At 42.6% G+C, this 20,369-nt stretch overlaps 1 protein-coding gene across 1 annotated transcript in view; it reads right to left on the reverse strand.

The window, feature by feature from the left end:
- The window catches only part of AFF3 (ALF transcription elongation factor 3), a 278,863-nt gene that overhangs the window by 111,944 nt on the left and 146,550 nt on the right, over positions 1–20,369 (reverse strand). Inside the window, exons 6-7 of the mRNA XM_075495743.1 lie at positions 16,207–16,243; positions 10,928–10,979 (exon numbers count right to left, since the gene is read on the reverse strand). Coding sequence (XP_075351858.1) covers positions 10,928–10,979; positions 16,207–16,243 — 89 coding nt within the window. The remainder of the gene's footprint in view (positions 1–10,927; positions 10,980–16,206; positions 16,244–20,369) is intronic.

The following is a 20,369-nucleotide window of genomic DNA, read 5'->3' on the forward strand; positions in this document are numbered from 1 at the left end:
CCACTGTCTCCCAGGCTTCAGAGCTGGAAATTTGGTTCCTGACTCCTGGCTACTCAGCATCAATCGCAGGAGGCTGCTGTGGGTGCTGCAGGGCTCCTTACGTTAGCGTGCTTGCTGAAGAGTGGTATCAGCCAGCCACTCTTAGACAGCAACGAAACCCTCGGGAAAGGCTCAGAGAGAGGTTTCTTTCTCTTGAATACAAAGCCTGAAAGAGTAAAGCTCTTCAGAGGAGGAAAGGATGCCCCTCCCGAGTGACCGCCTGTCTCCTGCCCTCGGTGCTGGACCGCTCGCCCACCGGAGCTGCGCCGGGATTGCTGCGTCGCAGGACGCAATGGTCAGCGTGCTGGTGGCAGCTGTGAGGGATGGGGAGAAGAAGCAGACCTCTGCCCTGACAAACCCAGGATCCTCTTTTTTTCCCCTTGGTCTTTCCATGTGCCGTCACTGTAGCAGGCCACTTTTTTGACACATATAAGTCACCCTGCTTTACTGAGACTGCTCACAGTAAAGCACGCAGCTCACGGGGAAATGTTTTTTAACTGAACTGGAGATGGGCAGCATAGCATAAACACGCGTCTAGGTACCCACAGGAACTCTTGGTCTTTCAAACAATAATGCTGAAAGAAGTCCTGCCGGAAAGCATCATGCTTGTGTATAATTATTTGCGAGATCAAAACCTTACTCTGTGACAGAGGAAGAGCCCAGGGGTTTTTAACAGTTTGTGGCAAAAGGCTTCATCCTTTCTTCCACAGAAGTCTACAGAAACTGCTGTTGCTTACAGTGATTGCAAGTATTAAAGTCCGTGTCTCATATTACATTTATTGTATAAGTTATGGGGAAAACATGTGGATTTTACATGAGCAGCCACATGAATTTTTTCTTAAGTAAGTCCAACAGTTAAAAACAGTACAGACCAGAGTGATGACAAACTATTTTTGAGGTTACATTCTGCGACGTTCTGGGGTTCCCAACCAGACCTTCTCCTCGCTCTTTGCTGTACTGGGCCTCCGTCGAACTACGTCAAGGCAGGTCGCGTGTCTGGGTCGCCTGCCTCATCTCCCTAGGGGACTTCAGGACAGAAGCCCCCCTCCACCCCCCCCAAACTTCAGCCATTATGAATGGCACAAAAATTGGTCATCAAACAAGGTACAAAAGGGTAATTTGCTCATCCTTTGTATCATGTTATTAAATACTTTTAAGAGATTATTTGTGCTGATTTGTCTGCTTTGCTTTGATAGTAGGAAAGCTGATGGGGAATGGTCAGGATGTTCACCCATAATTGCACTAAATTCTAATACAATTAGAAGTGAGTCCACATGCTTATCAGGTAACAGATCAGTTCTGTTTTAATTTAGTATACCTGATCTGTCGCACCTCCTGGAGTGCATCTCTGAAGAAATACGTCAAGAGATTCCTCCTCTCTACCTACAATTGCTTACAGTTTATGCCATGAAAGGGGGAATCAGCACAAATGAATCCTGACAAAATATCTTACAAAACTAATAAAAATCAGCATGCAGAAACGCCAGCTGTAATCGCACTATTTTGCCATAAAAGGTCTGTGGGCCAATCAAACCATGTTTTTTTTTTCTTGGAAAAACTTAGCTTTTATCTTTGTAAGTCAGTGGTACAGTTGCCTTGATTTTGGAATGATCTGTAAGTATAACCCTTTTGAATCTCAGGAACAATATACCTCATCCAAGCCTTTGTCCTGATTCATCTCCAGCTTTGATAGCTTCGGCATGTCACCCTGCTTGCTTGTCAAATCTATCATCAATTCTAAATTGCCAATAAATATATTCCACATCTCTTTTGGGAGATGAAGCTTGTCTGCATGCTAAACAAAGAACAGAATGCACAAAGCCGAGATACACACCGAGATATAATATTCTCCCTCTCAAAATACCACAGGTGAAATGAAAATGTGGAAATATTCTTACCCTGAGGAAGGCAGACTCCAGTTGTAGCTTAGCAAATCAAACACCAGAAAACTTGCTTGCAATAACATCCTAACAAATCCAGAGTTATTTTTTTCCCCCAGTTAAAAAATATCCACACTCTGACATTTAATCCAAATCCAGAGATTAAGGCAGAAGAACTTCAATAATTTGTTTAGTTAGGTATGAAAAGTAATTTGTCATGAAACTGTCAGCTTGCTACTATAAAGGTTTAAAAAAATCATAGGTATTCATGGCTGAACAGTAGGACTTTTCCACATAGGAAAATTCATCATCACTTCAGGTTTCAGGATCTTTTTGTATTTTGCATGGCAAATAAAAAGTTGTCCACCAAGCTTGAAAAGTCTCTTTTTTTTTGAGTTGGTCACTCTGTGGGAGAAACAGGCATTTCTTTAGATTCCCTTAATTTGGTCTTCATAGTTGTAAAATAAGTTAAAAGCAAAATGAGGGAGCTTCTCATTCAAAACCTCACTTCCTTGTAATTAAAAAAATATATCTGTGTACCAACAAAGTAGAAAATTAAGGCACTTCAAATTCCAAAATCTTTCCATTCCTGGACGAGCTTTAGTGTTCAAATGTTAATAGGATGCCTGCATTTAAAAAAAAAAAAAAAACATAAAAAAAAGTTGGCCTGTATTCAGGCTCAAGAGTCTGTGAAACAGACTTTTTCCATACTATGACCTCAGTCTTAGGATTTCTCTTTTGCAAAATGTTAGTTATTTTTCTTGGCAGGTGGCCAGAACCCTGTATCTCTCTTTCTCCCCCTCTCGCCCTCCTCCTCTCCCCACCCTCCAGGCACACACACCCCTCTCGTCTTTCCATCACCCAGCGATTCAGCCCCGGGACGAGGTAACCCCCCGCCCTTTGGCTGATGGGACATGGTGATGGTGTGGGAAAAAAATCAGGTTGTGAGAGCCTGGAAGTACAGAACACTCCCGATCGCCTTTCTCTTCTTTTGGACCCATTTTATTTTGTTTCCTTGCCTAAAATCCCTCCGCGAAGCCAGCAGCCCCCGCACCCAGCAGTGGTGGTGCCCCCGCCGAGCATCAGCCCCGGAGGGTTTCAAGTTGCAGCGGCTTTTGCCCAGGGTAGAGGATTTCCAAAACACGTTACCCCGGCAACTCGGAATTTTAGCCCAGCAAAACCACCACCACGCACATCGTGACTCCAACGTGCAAGACGCTGAGCTTCCATTTATCATTTTCTTCAGAGAAAAAAGTACGGAGCGGGGTCAATGGTGCCTGCCTTCCTGGTGGCATTTCCGATGAAATAGACTTCTTCCCAGGTATTCGCATCTCCTGATTTTCCTGGCAACCCCTCTTTAACCACCGTATTCCGAGCTAATATATACTACATTCAAAATTCCCAGTTAGTCCCTTACGAATGACAAAGTCCAAGGAAAACAGTGCCAAAGAGAAAAATAATATGCTTTCGGTGCAATATGGGAAAACATTTCCTCAAGCATGACAATATTTTAGCCAGTTAAATTGGTCAGCCTTACTCTAAGTGACGTTAAATGAACACCAGTGTTACAGAAGCATTTTTGACTTGGTACAGAATTAGAAATAATGCCCGGCATTATAGTAAGTTTTCCAACAGGACAAAAGCTGCTGTTTCGAAGTGAGGGTTTCTCTTCCATTAAACCACTTTCCCCTTCAGCTTTGAGCCAAGGGTGGCATCAAAACAAGGGCAGCTTCCCATGGCTACTTGTTTTTCTCTCTGCTGTGCAGAGTACAGGTAGATAGTAAAGGTGAAGGTGCTAAACAAGAGGGCCTGGATCAAGGGGACTTTGTAAATAAAACTCTGCGCTGAGCCCTGCAGCGATAAGGGCGGTTATCTCAAGCTATTGGCTATATCTGGTAAAAGAGAGGGCTAGCATTTAAAAATAGGACAGTGAAGGCCCTATCTCACCCCATGTAAGTCAATCACAAAACTTCCCCAGACCTCAGTAGTGCTTTTATTTAGCATTCATCTCTCCCCGTTCCTGTTGACATCTCAGATAAGGCTTTCTTTTGTCTCACTCAAACTCAACAGAAGCTAAATTTTGTCCCAGGAAAACCACAGCTGCAATTAAGGTCAGGCTGGGCTTCCAGGTGTTTTCTTTCTAAACCAAACAAATAAGCCCCATCTCATCTGCTTTCATGGACATCATGTTTTTAAGACCTTTTTATACAACTTTATATGTTATTTAAGGATTTTTTACTTGTGTCATCTTCGACTGCTATGTGTCTATAATTTTTACACAGCAAAAAAAAATCACCAGTAATACCAATTCATTCTTCCTCCTTAACTTTGCTAAACCTCAGACAGATTCAGTCAAGACCGATGTGAGCAAATATCTTCCAAGAAAATGTCTTTATAGCATTTGAAGAAAATAGATTTGTTGGTATCAAGTTACCATAGTTTTTTTGTGAACTATCAGCAGCACTCTACACCGCAAATCCAAAAAATCTGTGCTCAGAAAAGGTTAGGAATTGGCAGGCAAGGTTCACATCAGCATTGTGACAATACCACAGTGGCTCTGATGCATCCCACAGGTGAAATCACTTTGTTTCTTGGAGTGGGAAGTTATGGTGGAATTGTATTTTTTAACGGTCTATATATTTAATACACAGAGAAACGCTCTGTACATGGACTGAGGGTAATTCTTCAGGGGACAGGGCAGAAAAAAGAACTTTTTCATGGGAATTTGAGAACTGAGGAGTGTGTTTTAAAATTTTAGCTGTTCTTGCTGGACTGGCTGAGCAGAGTGACAGTCTGGCAGTGTTAGGGGTTAGCTCTGCAAGCCGAGGCTCAAGTAAACAGGTGGAATAGTGCAATGAAGCCAGCCTTCTTCTTCTGCCAGCGACTTGGTTCATGGATAAACACCAGACTTTCACTTCTACAGTTTTCAAGACCTCCATCGCTCTGAAAAACACTGCCTTCATTCATCATAGTAAGGGGGTTTTTTTCCTTTTTTTTTTTTTTTTTTCAGCATTGACTGCAAGACTTCTCTCAGAAACATCACCGACATACATTAAAAGCAATCGATGCACTGGTGTTTTCGGATACAATACATCTCAAAAATTAACTTAAAGGATGTCATTCCATATTGTCTACCATCCCTTGGAAGTTGTGTTTCTTGGCAGAGGAGGGTCATCTGTGGCTCATGAGCAGATTGATACGGCCCTCAATAGGGCCCGTGGAGTTACTAAAAGAGGTGTCACCAAATCATTGGCCAATGTGTGTGCTGCAGATGTCCTTGCTGTCTAAAATGTCCACAACTTGAGCTGTGGAAGACCGTTTGGGAAGTTGCCCTGGTATCTTAATCTGAGAGCTAAAAGTGGGTTATATCCCATAAAAGTTGGGTAGCCCTTTTCTTGGAACTGACTTCCGCAGTTGCATGGATTTCACCATTTCCATTGTCCTCCAGACCCATCTGTTAGCTATTTTCTGGTTCAATTGATTGACCCATCACGGTCCTTTTGGCAAACAAACAGAAGGATATCGAAGATGTACTGCTGGAGGGGTTTTTTCCTCTGCAGCTTGCATGCTTTGCTCCTTCCCTATTTGCCATCCCTCCCTCCAGTTCAGCCAGACAAAAGGCAAATCCTTCTGACTTAAATTGGGTGCCCCCTGTCCCAGGATTGAAACTCTGGGGGGAGGATGGGGGAGTGGTGATGGGGCAGGGGCTGCCTGTGCTCACCAGGTCTGTGGGCACCTGGGAGAGGCAGCAGCTCCTGCTCTCCCCTTCTCCCTACAGCTGGCACTCCTCAGGATATTTACCTCTTCCTACCCAAGTCTGTCTTTAAAAACTTAAACTACTGCTCATTTCCTTTACTGTTCCGGGTGAGTAATCCTTAGCCATTTTTACAGAACATTACATTTTTCAACAACACTTTGTACAAATATTAATGAGATAGTCTTCATGGCAGTCTAATTATTATTTTAGATGGGGCAAAGCCAAGGCTAACTTTAAATAACTTGCACCAGGCCTTTTGGTGAAGTGAGGTGGGATTAAGGCTCCTCTTCCAACGCCAGTGCTCAATCGGGTTGCAGTTGCTTCCCGAGAGACTTAAGGTCAAGACCACACGTCAGCCAGATGTGAGAGGCCAAGCTCCCTGGGGGCGAAGAGCTGGACGGTGCATTGGCAGCACTCGCTCAAGCTGATCTCCTGTATTTGAGACTGCTTCGCTCTGTTCTCTGAGCGAAGAGAGGCACCTTGTAACCCCTCTGCCTCAGTCTTCTCATCTGCGGAAGGGGAAATCAGCAGGAGTTTTTGGCTGTTGGGCAAGAGACTGTAGCACTAATGTCTGCAAATGGGCAGTTCGAAAGCTGCTGAATTTAGTACCGTTAATGAAGATCCCCCTGAGCAAACTATTCTCCAAGTGATGCTGGGGACCAGTGCAGAGAAGGGACAGAGCCAACATCTACTTCTGCCTGGCAAAAGCAAACAAGCAAACGCACACCCCGAGATCACTGCCATTCTCCGACAGTATTAGCAAAGGACAAAACTTGCATAACTGCCATAAATTATAAAAGCCTCCCTCAATCTTGGTTAATTCTCTTGCAAAAAGGGAGGGAAAAATCTGGAGCAGCTCAGCATGAAAACAATTGTGGGAGGGATAATAAAGAGACAGCACCGAGGTATCTAGTTGCGAGCCCTGATATCATTAAGTAAGTGCACTAGAAATGTCGAGGTAAATGCATAGCAGTGAATCACAGTCAGGCATGATTAACCTTGGGTAGTCTGAACTGGAAATCATTTACAAACACAAAGGTACTAAGGAACATCACAACAGACAGTACATCGAAAGTCATGCCAAGAGCGGGAGTCTTGCCGAGCACTTTGTGTATTTGTGCCATTTTTGAATTATTGTCATATTTTGCATGCGGGAGGATGGAAGATCACAGACCCCCGGCTCAGGGATGAGTTTCTATGGCACCTCAGGGTCCTCTGAAACACATGCACCGGTTGGAATCACTTTTCCTTGCACAGAAATTTTATAAAATTGAAAGTTTTAATTGCAACATTCCAAGGTTTACTGAAAGGATCCAGTTTTTGCCAAAGAAAGACTGAAATCCTGTATCTGAAAATATTAAAAAACAAAAGAGCACTCTTCCTTCGTCCCTCCCCCACTCCCCTTCAGACTATAACTGGTAAAACCAGGGGAAGAAAGGATTTTAATACAAATTAGGTGTTTTTAACAAAATCTGTGAAAGTTTTCTGACCATTGAAAATTGAACCTTTTATCACAAAACCAAAAGAACAAAACATTGCTGGATATTTCTGAACAGTCCTAAAAGTTTAGAAATGCTCAGCGAAGCTGTAACCAGATGATCCATAGAGAGCTATATATATTAAGAGTACAACAACAAAAAAACCCTTCAAATCCAGAATTCTCATGGCTTTAAAAGCATCCAATTACAAGGAACATGAATCAACTGGGGAAGACTCCAGACAGCTTAACACCTTTGTATTGTTTGCACCTTTTATTGCAATTCTTCAGTGCCAGCTCAGGCGATTATTGTGCATGCCGAGGCAGTGAAGGCCATAGGAATATCGTGCAAAAGGATACAGCTCTGCTCAGGCTTCCTCCCCGCTTTCACATCATTCTCATTCTCCTACATCCATCTCAGTTATCTCTAGCATTGCAATAACTGCCCTTATTTATCTGCCTCATTAGGATGTTGCATCAATTAATGCGTATCATCTAACGCATACCAATTTCTTAATGTTTAATATTATTATCAGTGGAGAGCTATGTCATACCGCGTCTATCTAGGGAGTTAATGCATACAGGAAAAAAACCCTATGCATAATGCTATTCAGAATGATGCGTTTACTGTACCCAAACCCCTCTGCACAGACCACCATGCATCCTGCACTCTAGGGTTCTATACTCTCGGAGGTTACGGGTAGCACCTTTGGCCCTGGGGCTCCAGGTCACAGGGTAATATCTGTTTTTTGAGGACCTGGAGCCCAGTGGACAAGGCAGGAGGAATGTCTTGAGGGGAGACTTCATGTAAATGCTCGGTTCACAAGTGCCTCGCTGCCTGATTCAGGAGGGTAATCAACCTGTCCTTTGAAGCTGCATAAATAATGTTTGGATGGAGGTAGTAAATCTGCACCAAGGATGAATTAACTGCCATTGAGTCATATAAGCTTGGCTTGAGTGTGTGGCTCGTAACATGCCTGAGGAAAATAAAAAAGACATTTGCAAGAAAGAAACATTAATTTGCTCCTCCCTGTCTTTTCTGTTATTTTTATCTAGGCCAACATGACTTGCTTTGTGGGGTTTTTTTGTTGCTGTTTGTTCCATTTTCACAAGGAAACACTGATTCACAGTGAAACGAATCCACAGTTTCTCCTGGTCAGGCCCGAACGTGCCACCTCTCCTACATCAGTGCCGCTCCTTTTTAGCACCCCTGCCAGGAGGTGCCAACCGGACTCCTTCGACGCTCTCAGGGGAGCGACACCTTGCAGGAGGGTGCAGGCTTTTTTACTCATGGGGACCCCTGGCAGCGTCCGTGCCCCCTCGCACACCTCTCCCCTTGCACACACTCGCCGGCTCCCAGCTGCAGGTCTGGTGTTGCCGGGGCTCCTGGCCAGCTGTGCAACGGCATGGTCTTCTCCATGTAGGCAGGGGAAGAGTACGTCCATTACTGTAGACGGACCCAGGCACATGCGCTCACGCATCCACGTGTACGTGTGCACTGCGGGTCCTTCTGGTTGTGCATCTTGTGCACAGGTGCGAGCTGCTACCTCCCCAAAAGAACAGACAAAGTCTGTATTCATGACTGCTTGAGAACCAGGGATAAAAGTCTGTCCTAGAAGAAGGTGGAAATGAGAAGAAACCTGGGGAAGGGCCAACTGAAGGTAGCAGAAAGAGAACTGGGATGTCAGTGTGCACCTACACATCAACATGAGTTAATTTACTTCACTGTAACACTCAGGTATCCAGCCCCCTATTCAATAACGCATACATTTAGTTTACTGATAGCTTTTGCTCGTATCACTCTCCCTTCTTTTCGCTTCCAGTGTTTGACCTCTGGTTTTCTCTTCCGCTGCTCTCAGTTTTGTATCTCTCTGAAAATTTGGCATTTGCAGTTCCTTTTCCTCCTTCTTAGCTGTATCCCTCTCATTTTCTTCATCCTCTTTTGGCACAGCACTTGCTGGTTCCCTTCCTCTCAACTCCTCCTTTCTCTCCTGCCTCCTTTTCCACACAAATAATTTCTCTAACTAGAAGGGCCTCTGCTTCTTGAACACAGTCATTTATCAGTGGTAACCAGTCGTTTCTACTTCTAAAAATTGCTCTGGGAACCAATATCTGCTGTGGGGTAGCGTCAGCATATAGTAACAATTTAAAGATAAGCATTACAAATACACTATATCTAGTAGACAGCCCAGTTTCAGAAGGTTGTACTAAGATTTCTTATTAGGCAAGGAATTTTTCACACCTAACCAGATTCTGAAGTCTGCTGTATCTGAGACAGCACCCTATATGGCACAGTATGTAGTCTCAAACCAAAACCATAAACACATTGGGGCGTACCCCTGAACCCATATTCTGGGTTCAGAGATACCCCTATTCTGGGTTCAGAGATCTTAGGGAATTTTAATCCAATGAAGGAGAAGAAAATAAAGAACATTCCTCATGAATAAAATAGCATCTAACTAGAAAAACCACTTTGGAGGATGGCTTATGTTTTACATATTGCTAAATATCAGCAAAAATAAATGTGTTCATTTCTCCAAAATACCTCCAGATGGCATTAAAACCCTTCTTCTTTTGGTCTTTATTGCGGTATTATTTTTAAAAATGATAATTATTGGAATCATTCTATTAACCATTCCCAGCAATCATACTATCAGAAGGCATAAGGCTGCTAATGCTTAATTCATTTAATAAGTTTGGCTAAATATGCTCACATACTGTAATTACATTCCACAACACAATCTGCAGGACAAGCCATTTCTTACACCATGTCAAATCTTTCTAGATTCATTTCCATAAGATTTTTAATGCGTATTTGCAGCAGAAATCAAAACATCCCACAATAAATCACCGTTATTGTACCTCCTTCTGTGACTACTTTTGGCCATGTAACAAATGGTGACATCTTGCGAGATTTACATGATATAATGCTCTGAATTTAAATAACAGGAATCAGAAAACATAAATTATGGGCAAGATGCACTCTAAAATTCACGTGACTGCCTGTTACAAGAACTTCCCTCCCTCAAATGAGATTAAAAAGGTGAATGGTTTTGCAGAAATTCATAATGCTCCTGCCTGGTAGTTATAAAAGGAATTCACTTATCTAGCTCAGTTTGGAAGACTGATGCTATTTATTTTTTTTTTTTAACTTGCAGCCCATCTGTTTCATAGACTGGTTTATGTTGGCAAAACAATTCAGTCCTTTGTATACTAGAGTTAAAAATGGTAAAAGCTTCTATTGTTGCACCAGAGTGAAGGTGAACACTGATATATTGCAAGTGCCTGTTCCTATCTATTTCTCGACTTCTTTTGTTAATTCAAAAACATCAACAAAATTGTGAGAGACCAGAGATAGCTGTAATTGGATTTCAAGTAATTCAGAGGTGAAGCTGCAGACTGCAGTCTTTTAAAATTACATCAGTACATCAAAGGCATATGTGACATGATGTTTTTTAGCAAGTGTGACAAACTCCGGCAGCATTAAGGTAATGTTGAAGTCAGGTTGTAAAGGCCAGCCTCACACACCCACAGAAATCATCTCATATCTATTCAGCTTGATGTGGAGCCATTTCACTTGCAAAGATCTCTGAATTACTAGCACGCAAAAGTTCTAGGAATAATTAATGTTTAGTCATTATCTAAAAAGCCTTTTTAAGAAAAGCATCAGTGAAGGAGCTTTATCTTAATGAAAACAAACAAATTCTATTTTGCCCAACAAATCTGATAAAAACACAGCTGCCTTCTCCGATCTTAAACGCAAAAGTGACTTACGATGTATGGGTTGCGCTTTTCTCTGGACTCTTTGGCTCTACATCGCTTTTTCCTTTAAAAAAGAAGAAGAAAACGACATCAGAAACGGGCCAATATGGAAACTGCTCAGATGTGACACGTCAATGCTTTATTCATTGCTAACACCGACCACTCTTGCCACGCGTGCAGACGGCCTCCGACGCGATCACAGGGCTGCGGGGGCAGGGCTGGAGCATTTGCAAGGGGGGAGTCAACCCTGACTTGACTTTTCTTGTCACTGGCACATGTACTCTGGAAATGTCAGGTGAGGAAAGTCCACAAGAGAGGCTCCTTAGAGGACACAAGCTTTACCAGGGATAGCAGACCTTGGAGCCATGGAAAGGATTTCTCTAGGGCCCTAGAGCTCTGCTGTTGAGAGTGCATCCCATCCAACATGCACATGCTCCAAAACCCTGCTCCAGGAACGGCGATTATTTCATACAAAGCAAAACAGCATCAGCAGGAGCTAGTAAGGCAGTGATTAGGACACAATTCTGCCAGTGGATGTTTTGGTTCCCACTCAGTTTGACAGATTAAGCATCAGATCTTCAGCTCCAGTAAGTGGGGGCTGGGGAAGCCCTCTTTGCTATGTTGTATATTTTGGTCTAGGCACACACAACCCCAGGACAAGTCAGGTACCCAAATGCATGAGAAGTATCAGAGGCCCAAGCGATGCCTCTTCACATTTCCTTATGACTCACATGGGTCCTGGCATAGCACGTTGGCTTGTGACGATCCCCTTCTTGGGTCCAAAATCATGTACGTGCCCACCGCAAGTTAGTTACAGAGCACAGACAGCAGGGAAGCAGGCTGCTAGCTGGTGGGGAGGGTTGTACTGCTTCTGCGAAGTCAGGCCAAGTCTTTCTGCCTCCTTTCTCTGCTCGCTCCCCCAAAAGTGAGGCTGATGTTTGCTGTAATTATTGCTCTCTGAGTAACCAGAGAGAGTTACACTTCAGCGTAAGATTTTTGTTTAGCTCTACATGGATGTATAGGGTATGCTGCTCCACTTGAATCACCTTGAACTTGAATTCTGGACCTAGTGACTGTGCAGCTGCTGCTCCTCTTGTGTGTCGCTGGATGCTAATAGCTGTCTACACATGAGTTTATGTTGCCTAGCAGACAAGGAGGCGCAGAGGTTGAGTGTGACTGGTTTACTGATGGATGTGTTTTTCTCCATTACCTTTTAATGAGCTTCATTAAACCAAAATCCACCTGTGCCTTCTGAAAAAAAATGTGAGAAGTGCTTATTTTGGTCAGGCTGTTTCGGTGTTGTCTGATTTTCTGCTCATTGACTTGAGTTGAGTGGGTTTTGGATCAGCCCCCAGCTTATTTCATGCACGTGAGCATTACGTATCATCTATTTGCTGCTGTCAAAGTCCTCACCCTCAGTTTCCATACAGCGTTGGGGTGCTGGCAATGGCTGTAAGGGGCACCTCTGGAAAACTTGCTGTTGCCGTTCAGAAGAGGCAGGGTTTTGCTACCAGTGTCCTTCCACTGCTGTACAGAAAAGCAAGCTGAAGGACTTACTCTAGACAGTGACCATCTGGAAATGGATGTCTTGCAGAAGAGGTTCTAGGTATTGCAAGCACCTTGCCGTGGTGCTTTTAGATCTCGTCCTCCCCTGTGGAAGGGTTTGTGTCTACCCAACTTAGGTGCCTAAACTTTAGTGAACAAGATGGGGGAAGCTCTGGATGACTTAAAAACCACTGATGCCTCTCTGTGGACCTCTAGGGAAGCTAAGCACTTACTGCAGGAGGACAGCTAAAGGCACCTAAAATTTAGGCACAAGCTGGGCATCCACACAGGATGGAATACATCCGCTCCATAATCTCTAGGGCACTTTTCACTTTTAGCGGAGACCTCAGAAAGTATATCCAGATGATGAACTCGCTGGCTAGAAAGCTGTTGCTACAGTATATGTTTGTCAGCCTTAGGGTTCCTGGAGCCCTGGAGCTCATCTGCATTATGGTAATTTGGAACAAGAAACCAACAGTAACAGTTGGCATATATTCAAAGATTTTCTATTCGTAACTTAGGCTTTTTATAAGTGATGAATTATTACCATGAACACTGGTTTGTTTGAGTATGAGGGGGAATATGGATTCCTGAGTGCTTTGCTAGCAGAGTTCACATCAGTTCTACTTTCAGCAATGTATGTTAATGCAGCAACAAGGGAAACAGCATAAGTACTGTGAGGAGGGAGAAAAGGGAATCTCTGTGATTTAGCCAAACTGGGTATTAATGAATTACCCTACAGTAAGCATTTGCAGCTGCTTTTATGCTAATCGTCACTTAACATACTTGTGTGTGGAGGGGGAGGACGAAGCTTGTACAGATGGTAGAAACGCATCAGTCCGGCCTATCAGAGTAGAAAATCTGGCCATTAATGCTTTATCAGTTCTTACCAAGTTTGTTCTCACTTGACTGAATCATAGAAATTTAAAACATGTGTATAGACTAAGCATAGTTGAATGTCACAGATACAGTACAGATAAGATTTTTGGATAAGCATATGTAAAAGGGAATTATCTGTCAGAACAACTTGTTTTTTTCACACTGACTCTTGGCCAGACTAAGATTTGTTTTCCATTTTCCATGTAACCTGCCAAATGCATTCAGGTACCATTGTGGGAGGCTGGCATTTGCTGAACTGCTAAATCCTCTCTAGCTCTGGCTTCTTCTTATGGGCAATTTTGTGTTGTCCTTTGTTTTTCTTAGTCTGTTAGGAATTGACAAAGAGTACGCTACCCACCTTGCCCCTTTTACAGGACTGCTGTTAGCACACTTTATTTCAGGTGCTAAGCACTGTGTATGTCTTCTGAAATGGGTGTGGATGTGTGTGGGGGCTGTCTGTGTGTGAGTGTGCGTATGCGTACACATGCCTCTAGAAACACACGGCGGAAACCATCAGTCCTCAGATCCTTAGCCACAGAGCTGGGAGTTCTTTGCTAGTTTTGACCTCATCTCACACAATTCCCTTCCTAATCTTTTTAGGTACAACCAGATGAAACGTGTCCAGATTTCTCCCATTTCAAAATAAATTTCAAACAAACTTTTGTAGGATTTCCCCGTTGAATAGTGGGTGGCCAGAGAAGGAGTTGTCTCCTCTGGGTTGGAATTTGGGTGAATCACTCAACCTAACCAGGCCAAGTTCCCTTTCTGGGTAACAGGGATAAATAATATTTATTGTGACAGAGGCGTATAACTTCTGCCATTATGGATTTTTAAATGCTTTGATTTCCTTGTGGCGGAAGGATGAGAGAAATGCAAATGTTATCCATGAGAAAGACAATGTTTGCAGCTGGAGTAAACCCATTGCAAATGACAGGCTCAAGAGCCACTCCAAAGAAGACATGGTGCAATGGGAAATAACAGCTAATTGGAACTCTGAAGATGTGCATTTGGATAACACACTACATAGACCATTAGATTTCTTTCCCACATAGAGTAATTTGCTAGCATTTCCTCACATCAAATCCTTTTTTTTCCCAAATTTCCTTTGAGTTTGACGTACAGGACTGGTAAGGTCTGTATCTCATTCTGTGTCTTATTCGATGTGTTATTCTGGCACCTCGACAAGAATCTGCATGAATACAGGTCTCAGAGGTAGTCAGATACCCTCTGCAACGTTAGGAAAAGTGTCTGGGTGTCTGACAGCGACCCCAATTTTGCCACCAATGAAGACAATGTTTCTGCATGGGTTCGGCTGTTCTTTGGTTTGGTTGCCATCAGCCAGGCAGTACCAAGTGCAGCTCCAGCCCAGCTGCAAATATGTGCTGATTTTGCTGAGCAGGATGAATGAGGAGATAAGAAGAAGCTGGAGGTACTGTGGTGTGGGAGGGCAGATGGGGGAATTGGAAGTAAAGCGAGGTCAGAGACCCCTGGAGTAAGGAGCAGAGGAAAGTCGTAAGGAGGTAGGACCGATTTCCTAATCCAGATCTGCAGAACAACCTATTTCCTTCAAGTGTTGAAAGAAGAAAATACTCAAAATGAAACTATGACCAAAGGTGGCCAAACACTGTGGCCTCTGATGTCATCGCGAAGTCCTCAGCTCAGCTGGTGTGTTTGTCGTGCTTGGAACTCTGTGTTTGTTTGCATAGCCCTCTCCGTTATAGCCCTTTTGTGCTTCCTTCTCTCATTACTGTATTCATTATTTTCTGACAGAACCTCATCCCCTTTGCCTTTTATTATTTCCTTAGTGCTGGTACTCACAGCAATATCAAACCGATGCCAGCAATTAAGTGACACCACTGCATGTTTCTTCACAACATTGTCTTCCACATGCCGACCTTTCCCCAGCAAAGAGCCACACCGTTTTAATAGCCTGTATCTCCCAGCCTCGTCTCTCTGGATGCCTTCTCCCTCAGGCAGTGGGCGACCAGCCACTTTCAAAGCCCTACCTACCAGCTCAGGGCATTTTTCATCTTCAGTCACAGCCCTGTAATTTGCAAACAGGGCTCTGTGCTGGCTGACAGGTCAGGAAGATAGCAAAATAGTTCTTTTGGTTGGGACGATTTTATGTTGAGAGCAGGATAGGATCATGTATTTTTAATATGCAAGACAACATTTTCAACAGTCAGAGGTGTCTCAGGGGAGAGGATTAATATTTTGTTTCGCAGAACAATTCCATCTTTCCTTTCAATACAGCTGCTAAGTTTTTTACCATAACTAAATGTAATTAAAGTACTGCTGATCTGCACCATGATTTGTAAATTGGAGTCCACTGAAAAGCCCCAACCAGAAGCCACACGAGCACACATCACTCCCCTGCCCACACTGCTAGCCAAAAAGACCCACGGCCATATGGTCTTTGAGACATTATCTGGTGTTAGTTTGGCAGGATTTATGTAGCTTATTACTGTGCAATAGCCACAAAATATACCATTGCCTATGAAAGATAAATGATAACAAGTCTTCCTGCAGAATTTTCTGGCAGTCTGGATCTGCCTGTGCAACTAGGTCAGCCCTTTTCTGGCTTTCTGAAAAAGGCACTTTTGCCCTTTCAGTCTTTCTCATCTACGTAATGAAATGGCCATAACGAAATGAATCCTTTTTGTTCTTCCCAGTCCACCAAAAGAGCTGACATTTTGATGGTCGCTCTTCAATGCAGTTCTCCGCATTTGGCCATAGGCAAGTACTGCCTGCTGAGGCTCTGCGCTGTCCCAGTCTGCTACTGGTTCCTTACTCTATCAGTCGCTTGTTTTTCATAGTCATTGTCATCCCCTCCACCCAATGCAGCCAGAAAATGAGTTGGTACTTACTTGTATTGCTGTGTCCTGTAGCTCCCTGTTGTGACTCCTACAGTAATAATAGAAAAAAGGTATGGTGTGTTATTTTTACGGCAATTTTTAGCTGCAATACTTGCTTGAACATTACCTTAACAATACGAACAGCATTGTTAATTGTTCATTCAGTTTCAAAGTCATTTTCAATTACAAGAATAAATCCAATATTTCTGTGAAAATCCATTAATTCTAAGGCTTGTAAACCTATTTCACAACAACTCTTTAATGGTGCAATTCCTTGTATAGCTATTACGACTCTCCTGCTCACTATTCATTTATTGATCAGCCAAAACTCGACTATTATCTTCTACAAGTTTAGATGAGAAGACAGAGGGAAGACCAATATTGTTTCATGGACCATTGGATTCCTGAGGTAGTAGCACAGCTGGTCTTTCCTTTTCACATGTTGATATTGACAACACTGGAGAATGGAAATACAGACTTTAGTTCTGGGTCCCCAAGACTACCAGGTCAACCTCGTATCACATCCACAATATCTATGAATACGGTGCAATAAATCAGACCATTTGTTCCTCATGTGCACATGTCCACATATTTTACTCACGGAATTTGTTTGCATTCATAAAAACATAAAAGAAGCCTATAAATAGAAGGGAAATACAAATACAAACTATAACAAAAAGATATTTAAATTAAGGAAAAAAGAACACTTTGCTATGGATGACAGCAGGGAAGGTGTCCTGTACGTAACTCTGCTTCTGAATAACCCAGACACGCACAGGAATACCACCCCATATACATGCTGCACTTACAACTGCAGTAAAGACTGCTCGGAGGGGCCAGGCACCCACAGCAACACACGCAGTCATTTTCGGTGAGGAATCGGGCACTGGACCAGATCCCTGGTCCACAGAGGCTGCATGATGATCCAAATGCACAGCTCATCAAGAAAGGAACTGCAAGTCCCCAGAGAGCTCAAGGATGCTCCGACTCGGCTGAGCTGAGATTTTGCTGCCGAGTCACTCAGAACCATGCCTGAGGGGCTCGGGGCCCCAGGAGTGTCTTGGCACCTCTAAATGGAGGTTGGCTGGACTGCAGGCACCGGGGTCGCGAGGGCTCGGCTAGTCAAATCCCCTCGACCTGCATCATTTGCTCTGGAGTCAAGGCTCTTCAGACTGTATGGCTTTGATCTGTAATTTTTATGCTATAATACACATCTGCAATTTGCTGCCATCCTACGCGCCTGAAATGCGAGACATCAAATTTTTGGGCAAGCCCTAAAAGTTTCTACCTTCAACTGCAGTATGAAAAGATCTGTACCGTATTTCACATGCCGACAATAATTTCTCAATAATTTGAAATTGCCTACTTTTGACAAATTGCCTCAGCTTTTTGTGAATGCTTCTGATGAAAGGATATTAAAGCCCGTTTTTTTCTGGTGAGTGAATATAATCTTAAGAAGTCAGGATCAGCTTGCAGTGGTGATGTAGTGACATGTACACTTGAATATAAATGCTATTCTAGTAGCCAGCCAGGCTGCCAATAAAAGTAGGCTATTAGAGCATGTGCAGTTTCCAGAATACTGAATTTATGTACCTAGAGAAGTTTGGGGGAATACAATCATTTTGATGGAAATACCCTTGGGTTTGTAAAAGTGTTTGAAACTGCTAAACAAGGATCTTGCTCACTCTTTTGCATTTTCATCAACCTCAGAAAGAACGCACCCTCCCTTTTAACTGCCTAGCACAGTATCTTACCTCTGCAATTGGCTCTGCATAGTCTCAAATTTGACATCAGCAAAACATAGGAGCTATAACATTTTCACTTTTCCTTTTAACCGATTCTTTAAAATAAGTGTCCTGATTCTCAGATTCTTTAAAATAAGTGTCTTGATTCTCAACAAATTATTCTTAATAATAAAGGCTAATAGAAAAATCTCATAGCGAAATAGGGAATGCTCCCACTGAGGTAGGAAAAAAGTACAACTTTATGTAACTTAAAAACCAAAGGTGAAACCTTCACTTCTGGAGATTATTTTCTAATGCATTCGCTCCAGCCTGTTACAATCAACAAGAAAGGAAAAAGTAAATGAATTGAGCACTAAAGAATAACATCACTGTGATAACTTAGCTTCTGCTGAGAATAATCACCCAATAGCTTCGTGACAAGACAGCAGTTCTCCTGGAGTGGATAAATTAATTCTCAAATAACACAATGATGGCTGATCCCATAATATCACCTACACATAACTAGAAATCAAACACCTGATCAAACTTTCACGACATGAAATCACAGTAAAAATGAAGAAAGAGACCAAAGCAGGCAGCAGAATTAACAGCATTTTTTTCCTGCACAAGAGTAGAAAATTAATGCCTGAACATGAAAGCTCATTCGCACAAGCATCAAGTGAGCTCTTATTTACCAAATTTAATTATTCATTTAAAGTTTATTTATTAAGATGTTTTTAATAAAATTACAATCAAATAATGCCTGATCATTTGTATGTAACAAAGTGTGACAGAGACAGGAGAAAGGAAAGCACACACAGCCTGTCACATCACACACTGATTCAATTATCCTTAAGCTTTGAAAAACAAGAAATAAAGAGACCGTCATTGCCCCTTCCTAGTCAATTCCACAGAGAAAGAAAATTCAAAGTTAAGGATGAAATGTAACTTTATGCCCTCTATTACATAAAGGACAGTTCCCTAAATGTGCTCTCCCAGCAGCGCTGTGCTGGGAAACCTACTGGGCACTGCCGCGTGTGTCAAACCTGGCCCGGACTTTCCTTCCATTCTTGTGCATTAATGCAGACCTTCCATGTTAATGAGGTCTGATTTCATATACAGGTACAGCATACGCACATACATCCCCCCATCCATGGAGCATATAGTTCTAGAGGTGGACACATCCACGTGAGCAGTTTCAAACACGCAATTCTGTTATATTTGTGATATATAAACCTCAGTTATTTAGCTTTTATTACTAGACTGATTTCCAAACCAGTCTAGCTATAGTTGCTGTGGCCTTTGCAACTTTAATAGCCTAATTAATAAATTTCAAGTTTCAAGCTGTCAGATCACTAATTACTCGAGTTGCAGGTTAAAAGCAGTGTGGCATGTATGGGAACTAATGATGCTGACGCTCAGTTTTTATAGACAGAAAAGTAAGGATGATTTGCATCCTTGCAACAAGGCAGGAGTCCTACAAGCTTCTGTTTTTCTCATTCCCCAAATGATGAGTATCTTTACACTTGGGAACCGTCTTCTGTTAAAAAGGATTGCAGCCTACTTGCTTCTCTGGCTGGAAGAGACATTGCAAATGAACTGAACTGATCTCTCAATACTGCCATAAAGACTGGAAATGAATTCACGGTGCCATGCATCGCTTGGAACTAAGAGATGAAGCCAATGCCTTGAATTTAGCCTTTTAGCCTCTTTGCTGGCCTTGGCGACTACTTAACTGACAGGCCCATTTATCTGAATAATGTGTGATCCACCACAGTTTGGTGTAGTCCTTAGGTTTTAACACGTTGGGACAGCTCTGTAGCTTACCTGTGGGAAACCTTCCTAAGAGTTATGGTGACATCCCCTACGAGATCCAATAAAGATTTTACACCACACTTTTTGTGAAAAGCAATAGCTAGCTTACAAATGTTTCAAAAACATGTTTGAAAAATTAGGAAACCATTCTTTGCATTTTGGAGCCTGAAAAGCAGATGCTTTCTACAGTTTGTGACTGTACAGATTCAGAGTAAGCCACAGAAGTAGCTTTTAATTATTTTAAAATACTTTGAAATAGAGGTGGTGTCTAAAATCAACATGATCTATGGCCAGTAATGCACGATTTTTCCAGGACTCTGGTGAGTTTTGTTAGGTACTTCTTCCCCATCTCACACAATTTCTGTGTGAGAAACATCTCACATTCTAATTTCTGACCACGCAGACCACCTAGGCCATAATACAGTCGTGATGTTATTATATGCACAAAAGTATGCTCATATATTATTAGATGAAATCTTGTCCATCCTAAGCTTAAATAAAATGGAAATTCTACTTGGTAAGAGAAAAGGAAACCACCTAGAAAAGGCTCTTTAAAAATGAATGGTAGATCTCTGAAACAGCTCTGCAGTTTGAACTATTAAAATATTTCCCAGAGAGATGGATGAACAGGCAGAG

The sequence above is a fragment of the Mycteria americana genome, chromosome 1 (assembly GCF_035582795.1).
Source record: "Mycteria americana isolate JAX WOST 10 ecotype Jacksonville Zoo and Gardens chromosome 1, USCA_MyAme_1.0, whole genome shotgun sequence".
Classification (NCBI taxonomy): domain Eukaryota; kingdom Metazoa; phylum Chordata; class Aves; order Ciconiiformes; family Ciconiidae; genus Mycteria; species Mycteria americana.